This window comes from Stigmatopora nigra, chromosome 9 (assembly GCF_051989575.1).
Source record: "Stigmatopora nigra isolate UIUO_SnigA chromosome 9, RoL_Snig_1.1, whole genome shotgun sequence".
Taxonomy (NCBI): domain Eukaryota; kingdom Metazoa; phylum Chordata; class Actinopteri; order Syngnathiformes; family Syngnathidae; genus Stigmatopora; species Stigmatopora nigra.
This window is the reverse complement of record NC_135516.1, coordinates 1,914,282-1,926,522: the sequence shown is the minus strand read 5'-3', so window position 1 is coordinate 1,926,522 and position 12,241 is coordinate 1,914,282. Positions and strand designations below refer to the sequence as shown.

The following is a 12,241-nucleotide window of genomic DNA, read 5'->3' as shown; positions in this document are numbered from 1 at the left end:
CAGAGGTGTACCTTTCACTTCTATCAGTTTTCATGAAAATGTTATTCTTCTGTAGATTTGCTCTCAACGTTCACTGTGGAAAGAAAAAAAACACTCTGGCAGATAGACTTTATTGCACTTGGACTTTGTACCACAGGAAGCAGGGTGGGAGATGCCCTTTATAATGCCTTTAATGAAGGTTTAGATCACAGGAGAATGTGCATCAATTTGGCTTCCAAAATACAATAATCTGGGTGGTGCTTCTGTAACATTGTACTGCGGCAATGCCATTCAAAATTTAAAAAAAAATATTTGAAATGTTTGATTGGCTAGTGATAGGTTCACCAATAAGTATTCCCAAGTTCAACTTCCATTAACGGAGGCATCTGAAATCATATCCTTAGAAAAAAATGCATCCACACGCGCTTGATTCCGAAGACCACGGTGTCCCTTTTGCAAATATATTCATAAGACTTGAGATAATGGCACAAAACAGCAGGCTTTTATTTATATGTAAATAAAGGTTATGCAAACAACTTAAATTGTGGATTTACAGGGGCATAACTGTGAGGAGTCATGACTTTATATGTAGACTTTGGACCCTGGTATCATAAACTAGGTGAGGCTGCCAACCGTTTGTCAGATTACTTAGATAATAAAGATGTAAATGGGAGATAAAACTAATAAAGTGAATAGAAATTCCTAAGCTTCTATTTAAACATCCATTTGATTGTTATCAGTGAGGTCATATCTGTTTGTTCTTCTAGCATTGTATGGATTTTGAATCGGCATTGAAAATGTAACCTAAATGTCCTGCGTCATACGTGTAGATTCCATTACCATGCAGCCATGCCAGACATTCTCCTCGATGTCACTTGTTCTCCATGTTCTGGTTTGGTTTCGTTTTCGTTTCACAAATCCTTGGGTATTTTGTAAAGTCCCTCCTAAGTTATTAAAGTTTTGGTTATGACCACAAATTGCCTCGTCACCACAGGCTTCCCTGTGACTGGGTCCTAATCCTTCCAACCTCGCCGAAGACGTCTCCCATGGATGTAACACCAATGATAATTGGCAACAAAAAGGCTTTTCACTGTGTGTAGGACACAGGTGTGGTATTAACATGTATTACTGAAACATGGCGATATTGAAAACAACACAGTTGTGCACATTTACATATGTTCTACATGGGAATGGATATTTCGCAATGTATAAGATGCGAATGGGATTAAAACATAATAACGCTAAATATATTACTTTCAAAATATAATTATAAATACATCTTTATACACTTGAAACTGTACTGTTTGTATAAACCCTTTGAATGCATGGCAAGTTGTTCTTTTTTACTTGAGAATTTTTGAGACCTCTTGAGTTCTCAGATTATGAAATAATATAGCAATGCTGACTTTCCTCTTGAACATCACATTATGTTTGACTGCAGACTAACAAACATATTGATTTTTTTCATTGTATAGTAAAAAAAATCAAAATCAAAAGCTTTATTGTCCACATACACAGCTTCGTATAACGAAATTGGTGGAGCAACTCCACAACGTGTGTTTTCTCAGGAAAAAAACAGGTAAAAACAATATAAAAAGTCATATATAGTGAGACACACAATGCATTTTCAATGTTTATTTATCAAAGATCCATGGTCAGTATAGTTTCTCTGTTTCTCTTGTTCTTGCAACCCTTTTTCACTAAATGACATGAAATTAAACAGATCAAAATGGGCATTGTAAAATGTGTAGCAGTACAATTACAAAAAAAAAACAAGCTTTGAATAGTGACAAAAATAAAGTTAAGATAACATTGCAGGAAAATGACACACAATAAAAGAGTCCAATAAAAATCTGTGTATGCTTTGGAAAAGGAAAAGTTAGAAAAAAATGTAACATTCATGCTGCAAAAAAATAAAATAAAAGAATAATGTAATGTACATGTTGGGGACATAGCAGAAATAAGATGCTTCCTTTTTAAATGGAACACTTAAATTAGGAATTTGAATTTAACTCAAACTCTTTTGAGATAGTTAAAGACAACATAAAGCATAAAGATCTATTTAAAATAAAATCTTAAAATTTTTAAAACTATCCACATAAAAGCTATGTTTCAGTTAAGAAAAAGGAGGATATGCTGATACAGTAAAATATTCCATGAATAAATTTCAAACTGAGGAGTTCAAATTTCTGGGTAAAATTTTTGACAGTTGTGTCCAATGCAGTTGAGAAAACTAGTATTAAATCTGGTAATTATTTTACTATAGTCATAAAATAATTTGCGCGTGCCCATAGAGCAAAACAAGAGCTTGGTTTCAGCTTTGCGGAAACTATTTTGACGAAAATGGAATACAAGATCATTCACTGTACTTTAAACAAACAAGTCCCATTATGTAATATTATATATATATATATGTAATATTATATTCATTGACATGAAAAAATATTAGATAAGAAATATCAGTTATGGAAGACTAGAGCATTTTGGTTTTAAATAAATAAGTAAAAGTGTCTCACTAAATTCATTACTTTTCCCAATTCTATGTAATGTGGCCAAAAGAATACTGTATTTTAAGATTGGTGGAATGAAATTGTCTACTATCCATACTCTGTCACAAAATGTTATCAAATAAAGATATCCATAATTCATCCTATTATGGCCAATAACACTCACCCAAACTTACTACATATTGGACAAAATAAATATAGAATCGATGTTGTCTACTTAAAGGACTATACCACACATTGCATACATGAACATACCATTATTAATTGGTGAGTAACAGGTTTTTTTTACTCAAGTCACTATGTAAAACTGCATGGATGAGTCTTTTGCAAGTCAAGAGTGTCCTTGTGTAAAACATTAATGCTGCTTCCATGACGTGTCATATATTTATGGCACAATGACATTGGGCCTCTTGAGTAATGCAGTGTATTTTGTGGGCGCGCCAGCTGCTTTAAGTTCCACCTCCACCAGTGTGAAAATTGAAATAACCTGTGCAGACACAAAAAAATCATGAATCATAGAACAATCCAATGATCTTGACCAAATTTTATTTTTGTTTTGGGGTTCGTCACATTGATTACAGTGGTACCTCGTGGTACGACATGCTCGTCTTTCATGCTCGTAGTACGGCGAAAATTTCGATCGAATAATTCGCCAGCAATACGACGAAAATTTCGATTGAATAAATTGCCCGCGACATGAGAGGCTGTTTATCATTGTAGCGCATGGTCTATTTTTGCTGCATCTCTTTTGTGATTAACAATATCTACGAGCACTGAACGATTTATTCAGACGAGTTTCAACCAAGAAACGCAGAACGCACATGCGAGGGCAAAAAGAGGGCTTTCTGGGTGATGAGGTATACTCGTGCACACTACGCCGACAGGCAAGTGCACTCTCTCAGAATAAAACTTCATTACCCACAATAAATACGGCGGTAAGCTCAGCTGTTGCATTTTGTTGGATTAATTCTGTAATACTATTATATATATGTGTGCATTTAATCAATTTTGTATGGAAGCTTCTTCAGTTTTTCTGAAGATAACTCGGGATCGTAACAAGTCACCGAGTCCTCGTTCCAAGGACTGTTTACTGGACTTTTACCCAAGGAATGCAGACCTGGGAAGGACGCTTATGCAGCATCTTCTTATCCAAGCAACCTTCATGATTACTCGCATATTGTCACAAACCGTGACGCTCTTTTTGCTTCTTTATGTTATTGTTTTGTCGAATGAAGGCTTGTTTCTTTAAATTCCAATGGAGTTTGTTTTGAGTTCCCCGTAATATTTATTAATGAATACCTGATATTCTATGATTGTTGCAGTTGGATTAATCAATAACCTTGGAATTGTTTTTATTTATGGCCTTAAAGGGGCAGGCCAAATGACCGCATGTCGGGATGTATTCTCCTTGCAAGTTTGATCATCAGCGATGCCAAATTAATTAAATGTCAATAATTAAATCAGATGTCTGGCTGCAGTGTGTTATAATTATATCAAAGTATAATTATTGATGAATATAACACATTTCCTGTTATTATTATCTAATACGAGGAGTAATATATTACTTCTCGTTCGCTGCTCATATGAACATTAGGAGCACTGGCTCGCAACTCCCTCTCTGTGATATTGCTGGTCGCAACTCTCATAGGCACCGTTCAAAGCGGTTGCGACCAGAGATATTACAAAGAGATAGTTGCGAACCAGCGCCCTTGATGTTCTTATGAGCAGCGGAGCGATTGCTAATACAAGACTACTTGTCGTTGGCAAGTGGTCGTGTGTTATTCTATTGTGACGACATTTGTGTGCATCTTTTTCGGAATATTTTGAAGAGAAAAGTACAACAGCAAACAGTCCATCGATAGCGAACAAGAGGAAGGAGGCATGGCAAACAACTAAACTGGCCAGAATGAAGGTAAAAAAAAAAATGGAAAAAAAATAGAATTCATTTTTGTGTAAAGTTACATTAAACGTATGTTTGAATGTGTCTGTATATATTAATCCAAGTTACTTTAAATTTGTTTGTTCCGTTTACGAGTGCGTTGTCGTGGAATTCAAACTTCCATTGGACCAGTACATATTTTTATACTGTGTATGAGAAGATGATTATTAACAGACAAAACCTACTTGCTCAACTGGAAGTTTCTTTACATCTTCAGGGGTCCACAGAAGAGTGAGCTCAGATTTCTTCCCTACTTTTTGATGGTGGAATGAGGCCAGGCCTGTGACAGACTGATAATTACAGAAAAAAAGGGCTTTGTTGAAATTAAGCTGGAGGTTTTAATGTTGTAAATTCTAAAGAGTATTCATTGATAAACATGAATATGTACATTCATTCATTTTCCAAAAAGCTTATCCACACAAGGTTCGCCTATATCAACTAACGGTGGAAACAGGCGGTGGCCAGCCAATCGCAGGGCACAAGGAGAGAGACAACTATTCACACTCATACCTAGGGGGCAATTTAGAGTGTTCAACCAGCCTACCGTGCATGTTTTTGGGGGATATGGGAGTACCCGGGGGAAAACCCATGCAAACTCCACACAGTGAGGACCAAGCTGTGATCGAAGTCTCGACCCCAGAACTGTGAGCCCAGCGCACTAACCACTTATCCACAAGCCAAAATATTTATTGGAAAAAATGCATTCAAAATAACCTTGCAGTAGATGCGTTTCTGCACGCCATAGCCCAGGACGAGCACGTCAAAGGACTGATCCAACACGGCCATCACCATAGCCTCAGAGTACAGGGGACCACATTCCTGTTGAACAAAACCTCAAATTGTATATGGCACTAAGTAAAAAACGGGGACAAAATTACGACTTGTCTTGTGTAGACTAAAAGAATAAAATGCAATGTCTGACTATATTAAAAGAAACAAAAATAATTAAGACTTGACCTTTGACTAAGTTGTAGAGTAGAATTTACAGGATCTAATTTTTGTGTATGTAAATGATGTCAGCAAGAGCAGAGAATTAGGTAGTGATGTGAAGGACATGTCTCTATCAATATTGAGCCACAGTTTGTTCATTTATTCAGTTATCCTCATTAGGGGGTACTCGGACGCTTGGTCGACCGGACGCTTGGTAGAACGGACGCTTGGTAGATCGGATGCTTGAAAGAACGGACGTTTGGTAGAACGGACGTTTGGTAAAACGGACGTTTGGTAGAACGGACGTTTGGTAGAACGGACGTTTGGTAGAACGGACGTTTGGTAGAACGGACGTTTGGAGGAACGGACAATTGGGAGAACGGGTTTCATTCGCTGTCAAATTGTGACTTTACTGTTGAAACTAGCTGTCAGAATAATAATCATGCGAGTTTAATATCTAAATATCTAATAGCAAAATATCAAAATATCAATAAGAGCACTCATTTAACACATCGGCTGCTGCCATTGACTCCCATTGACGGCTTTAGGCGTCCAATGAACCTTCATTCTCTCTGGGAGAACTTGCAATGCAGCAATGTTGAAATATCAAAATTATCAATGAGAGCCTATCCCAGCTGACTCCGGGCCAGAGACAGGGGAAAGCCAGCCGATCGCAGGGCACAAAGTGACAACCATGCACACACACACTCATATCTAGGGAGAATTTGGAGTGTCCAATCAGCCTAGCATGCATGTTTTTGGAACGTGGGAGGATACAAACAGATGCCCTGTAGAAGAGGGGCCAGGGCCTACTGGGGAGACTATGGTCCTTTGGTGGATGCAGGACACTACTGAGGACCTTTTACGACACTGTGATGGCATCTACAGTGTTTAACGCAGTGGTCTGCTGGGTATGGGGGAGCGCAGAGAGAGACAAAAACAGGCTAAATAAGCTGGTCAGGAGGGCCAGCTCTGTTCTGGACTCTCCTCTACACTCTGTGGAGGAAGTGGGAGAGAGGAGGATGCTGGCCACGATGATGTCTACCAGCCCCTGCATGATTTGGTGGTGTACCGCCGAAGCTCTTTCAGCAATAGACTGCTGCACCCTCATTGCAAGAAGGAGCGCTTCCGTAGATCCTTCCTCCCAACCACTGTCAGGCTCTTTAATAAAAGAAACTTCTGAACACGCTTATTTTCCCCTTTTTATTTATTTAATACCTATTTATTTACGTTTAAAATGTATTTTCCAGTATCTGTATTCCCACCCTCTTACTAATGAGACAGTGAATTTCCCAAATACGGGATAAATAAGGCCCGGCCCGTCCAAGCCCCGAATGGAGGTTTGGATGTCATCATGACACGACAGGTCTATATCCAATTAACATTTTGAACAAAGTCTTCTGCTGTATTCCTCACACAGCGCCAAAAGAAAGGAATGGTGTCCAACACGAACGGGGGTTACTAAAACCCTACCAAGTTCCTTCCTGCCGACCCACCGAGTTTGAGCAAAATGACATTTTTCTTGCACTCTTTGCTAGTAAACACTGTTCATTGAATGTTTTCCTCCCTTTCCAGTATTCTCTATTTGTGGAAAAATGTCTGCCCATAGGCTTGCAAAATGGTTTCTAGCGTTTTCAAGAATGACTTTTTAGTTTCTTTGACAATTTGACTGGGCCATGGCATATCATTCTATTGAGGATTTTGTGCTCTAATTGATTTTTCTTTGAAATTATTTTTAAGTGATTTCTAGATTTGACAAACAACTAAATACTATTTTGGACAGGTGTCATTGCATTAAAAATAACAGAGTGTCACTGACCTTCACAAAAACACCAAAAAAGAGCTCAGAGATCAGCTCTTGTACTCTCCTGGATGCGGTTTTCTTCTCATTGCAGCGCGAAGTTTGTTTTTGAACCTCCTCAGTTGACAGTTTCAATTTGGGACCACACTCTGAATAAAAATATGGAAATGACAATTAAAATAGAGCTTATTTTTCAGACTACAATTCGGATTTGAGTATGAGTCACAGTAGCCCAGAAATTATGAATGACACACGAGCCATTGTAAACCTAGGTAAAAAGCTGGAGCTACAAATAGGAAGTCCAAAAGGTGGGGACCTTCTGCAGACTGAGGTTACCGCACAGTTCCTCAGTAGTCTGCAGGTTTTCATCTTCCTTGACTAAATCTTCCTAAAATGTCCTATCACCTAATCAGCAGCAGTGTAGAGGGGGGCTTCAAAGCACACAAACAGCCCAGCAAGCAACGGCATGGCAATGATGGAATGCTCGGTCTGGAGCGTTGCTTTTACTCCCGGCACTATTGTCCACTGCTTTCAGCTGATCCTGCGTGCATGACAGTGGAGGCATGGCTGAACGGCACCTAAGACGTCTAAGACTAGCACAGAGAAAACCAAGCCACGCAACGGGTGGGGCAGAGTCGCAAAGGCCGCAGAACACAGCAAGGCAAAGTATATGGGAAAACATTAAGAAATATCAAGAGGCAATAAAAAAAGACAGAAAAGCAGGGGTAGAGATCTGGAGACTGGCTCGGCCACTCCAGGACCTTGAAATGCTTCTTACAAAGCCACTCCTTTGTTGCCCTGGCTGTGTGTTTGGGACCATTGTCATGCTGAAAAACCCAGCCACGTCTCATCTTCAGTGTCCTTGTTGCTGGAAGGAGATTTTCACTCAAAACCTCTCAATACATGGCCCCATTCATTCTTTCCTTTACACAGATCAGTCGTTCTGGTCCCTTTGCAGAAAAACAGCCCCAAAGCATGATGCTTCCACCCCATGCTTCACAGTGGGTATGGTGTTCTTCGGATGTAATTCAGTATTCCTTCTCCTACAAAAAGTTCTATTTTGGTTTCATCTGACCATAACACATTCTCCCAGTCCTCTCCTGGATCATCCAAATGCTCTCTATCGAACTGCAGACGTGCCTGAATGTGCACTGAATTCAGCAGTTTAGAAGGGGTGCTGTTGAGCTAGTTTCAGCTGCTCATAAGAACATCAGAGGCACATGCTCTCTCTCCGCAACTACCTCGTGTAATGTCTCTGGTCGCAATTTCCTCTTTGTAATATCTCTGCGAGCACCGAGCGGAGCTCTGCATTTTTTCAGTGTTTTGTTTTCCCCCTTAGCCGGTTAGGTCCCGTTGGCGCAGCGATCACTAATACAAGACTACTTCTCGTTGGCAAGTGGTCGTGCGTTATCCTATTGGGAGGACATTAGAATGCAGTTTGGGAATATTTTGAAGGGAATACAATATCAAAAAAATGTATGTTGCATATGAAAGTTAGGGTGGAGGCGGGGCAAATAGCCAACCAGGCCGGTATAAAAATGTAAAACTAGATTAGAATTAAGTTTAGTGTAAGGTTGGATTAAACTTATTTGTGAGTGTCTGCATCATAAACCAGGTTCATTTAAATTTGTTTATGTTATGGAACAAGCGTGTTGCCGTGCAAAAAGTGCCCCCTCCTCTCCGCCCCCTCTCTCTATCCGTCTCTCTTTCTCTCACCCTTCGAAATCCGTATAATTTTAGTACTATGAAACCGCTAGTTGTGTGTTACTTTGTTAATAGATGGCGAATTAGAAGAAATAAAAAAAAAATCCAATCCAGTATCCTGTTTTTGGTGTTTTTTTTTTTTTTTTTTTTTACAGAGGGTTGGAACGAATTAACGCCCCATAACTCCGAGGCTGCTTGCTGCCTGAGGACCAGGACGACTTGCTGAAATTGATGGAAGAAAGAATTCTGCTGTGTACCAGAAAATTTTAAAGAAGAACATCTGGCTCTCAGTTTATGCGCTTAAACTCCAGCATACTTGGACCATATAGCATGACAACGATGCAACGCACACCAGCAGGACCGCTTAAAAAAACTAAACAAAACAAAAGGTTTTGGAGTGGCCAAGTCAAAGTCTGGCTTTAAATCCTATTGAAGTGCTGTGGTGTGATCCGAAACTTAATATTGCAGAATTAAAACAATTCTGCACAGAAGAGTGGGCCAAAATGTCTCCAAAGCATTGTAAAACACATCACAAATTATCATAAATGCTTGATTTCAGTTATTGCTGCCAAAGGTGGCACAACCATAACATTATTACAGGGGTCCACAACCACCGGTCCGCCAGCAACCTGGTGCCGGTTCATAAAAATAATAAATATTTACGTTAACAATCTCGCCCTCCTACTTGAAATGAGAAATGTTGTTATATCAATAATAACAATAAATAATTGCTATTATGCTTTTTAAAAAAAGTTTTGTCGTTGTGGATGTCGTTCGCGCGCCGACCGCATCCCCACACAATTTTTTCTTAAGTTATCACCATCCCCATTAGCCGATCCGGGAGAAAATAGAAAGAGCTTTACTGGTCCCCGTTGAGAAAAAGATTGGGGACCGCTGCGTTATTAGTTTCAGGGGAAGTTTGTAAATTTTTTCGGCATTGGTAAATTAAATCATCATTTAGAAACTGCACTTAATATTTCCTTGGGTTGTCTCTGAGTCATACTAAAATTGGTTTGATGATCTGAAACCTTCGTGCGTGATAAATATCTCCAAAAAAAAACCTGAAATCAGGAAGAGGGTAAATACCGCATTTACTCGCATGTAAGTGTAGCTCTACACACAGCACTGAGCCACCTGGAGCACCAGGGAAACTATGTGAGGATGCTTTTCATTGACTATAGTTCAGCCTTCAACACTATAATATTGGACATTCTGGCTGAAAACTCTCCCACCTTGGACTATCCTCTTCCATCTGATGCTGGATTAAGAATTTTTCAATTAACAGTGCACAAACTGTTAGACTTGATGCCAACCTCTCTTCCTTTATTACACTGAGCACTGGCTCCCCTCAATGTCGAGTCCTCTTATATACTCCCTGTAAACATGCGAGTGTACAGATATTGGGGTAGACCTGCCAACTGGCTTAATAATTCTTTGTTCATGTCGAGCCAATGTGGCCAAACTGGATTTACAATTATTTGTTAGGACAGTGGAATGTAGGATAAGCAAACTAGCTGGCCTTGCAATTGGTTCCTTGTATTGTGGAATATGGCCAACTCGCTTTGAAACTGTTTGTTCGAAACGCGCAATATAAGAGGCTGCAGCAGTTTGTGTGTGCTATAAAAATATCGTGTTTGCATAAAACTTAAACCTGCTAATGTCTAACCATATTAGCCCAAAGTTTTGTTAACATAAGCTCTCCTACATCACTGTCTTAGAAATATTACCCTATATTTCCTATATATAGACTGAGCTCTGTTCATTCAGAGAGAATTGCGAGGAAGGCATGCTGTGAGAGGTTCACAGCTGTCGGAGCATTCTCCAACCATCCTGCTGTCCGGTAATAAACCTATTTCCTATTTAAATTGATCTCACTCGTTCTTAACCTGCTCCTGAAGTTGTATTTTCAGACCTATCAACAGAGACCCACCACTCTAACTCCATCATCAAATTTGCTGATGACACCACTGTGGTCAGACTCATTTCAGGGGGGGGGGGGGGGGGGGGGGTGAGTCTGCCTACAGAGATGAGGTCAACAAACTGTGGTGTGCGGTGAACAATCTCACATTAAACACCACGAAATCTAATGAAATAATCCAGGACTTTCGCAAATGCAGCACAGATCTGAATGGAGTATGAATAGACCGGGTCGAGTCCCTCAAATTCCTGGGGTTCCACATTACGGACAAGCTCAGATGATCATCGGCTGCTCTCTGCCCTCACTGGAGGACATTGCCAGCCCTCGCTACCTCAGCAGACCCGGGAACATTGTTATGCACCCTTACCACCCTGGTCACAACCAGTTCAAGCTGTTCCATGCGGCTATGTGGTTCCTTACTCAAGTCTCTTTCAGTTTCCCTCTCAGTAGGACCGGCGGAATGGTGTTGAACGCACTGGAGAAGTCAAAAAACATAATTCTCATCGCGCTTCCCATGTTCTCCAGGTATGAAAGCGTACATCAGGTAGGTGGTAACATCTACCACACCAATACCTGGACAATAGGCAAACTGCAGAGGGTCCAGCTCTGCATTCATCGGGGGGCTGAGGTGATTGAGGATGATTCTTTCCATTGTCTTGATCAAATGAGGTTAATGCTCCCTGGGGTTCGCAGTCTCTGGAACTGGGACCACACAGGAAGTTTTCCACAATGTGAGGCTGAGGTTGAAAAAATGCAGAATCACTTTGCTAAGATGATCTGCGCAGTCTCTCAGTAGTATGGAGCTGAGGTCATCTGGACCTGCAGCCTTCCTTGCCTCGATCTTCTTAAGCTGTTTTATCACCTGATCGACAGTAATGTAGAGACCGGTGGGAGAGGGTGAAGAAGAGGAGGAGGAGGAGAAAAAGGGGGCAGAGTTGGGGGTAGAGTTGCTTCTGGCGGGTCAGGGTAGTGGGGGCAGAACTGAATCTACTGTTTCAGTTCATTGACCCACTGCCTATCTCCGGACTGTGGGTCACTCTCACTGTTGCCTCTATGGCCCGAAATGGTCTTCAAGCCCCTCCAGACCTCTTTCACATTGCCTCTCTAGAATTGGTTTTCTAGCCTCCTCTTGTAGATGACCTTTCCCTTCCTTATCCCCCTCTTCAGCTCTTTCTGGACCATTTTCAGACTTTCTTTCTCCCCAGACCTAAAAGCCCTGTTCTTCTAGTTCAGGAGGGCCCTTAGATCCCGGGTGGCCCAAGGCTTATTGTTGGAGAAACAACTGACTTTCTTGGAGTGCACAGTGTTCTCAACACAGAAGTTAATATAATCTGTGATGCAGTGAGTCAAGCTGTCAATGTCTTTCCCATGTGAATTGCACATCACCTCCCAGTCAGTGCTCTCAAAACAGTCCCTCAGTACCATACTGGTCTCCTCGGTCCATCTTTGTATGATCCTTGTGG

At 40.6% G+C, this 12,241-nt stretch overlaps 2 protein-coding genes across 5 annotated transcripts in view; both read right to left on the bottom strand.

Annotated features, from left to right (window-relative positions):
* LOC144201563 (unconventional myosin-VIIb-like) overlaps positions 1-72 on the bottom strand; it is a 76,775-nt gene extending 76,703 nt beyond the window's left edge. The window contains exon 1 of the mRNA XM_077724295.1: positions 12-72. The gene's annotated coding sequence lies outside the window, so the exon portion shown is untranslated. The remainder of the gene's footprint in view (positions 1-11) is intronic.
* Positions 73-1,599: 1,527 nt separating this feature from the next.
* dis3l2 (DIS3 like 3'-5' exoribonuclease 2) overlaps positions 1,600-12,241 on the bottom strand; it is a 55,431-nt gene continuing 44,789 nt past the window's right edge. For 2 of the 4 annotated variants that reach the window (XM_077724305.1, XM_077724306.1), the window contains 4 exons: positions 7,175-7,305; positions 5,140-5,244; positions 4,611-4,715; positions 1,600-2,973 (listed from right to left, as the gene is read on the bottom strand). In XM_077724305.1, the coding sequence (XP_077580431.1) occupies positions 2,872-2,973; positions 4,611-4,715; positions 5,140-5,244; positions 7,175-7,305 (443 nt within the window). In that variant the 3' untranslated portion in view covers positions 1,600-2,871. Of the gene's footprint in view, positions 2,974-4,610; positions 4,716-5,139; positions 5,245-7,174; positions 7,306-12,241 lie in introns of those variants that run through there. The other 2 variants (XR_013327361.1, XR_013327360.1) reach the window with 1 other exon arrangement.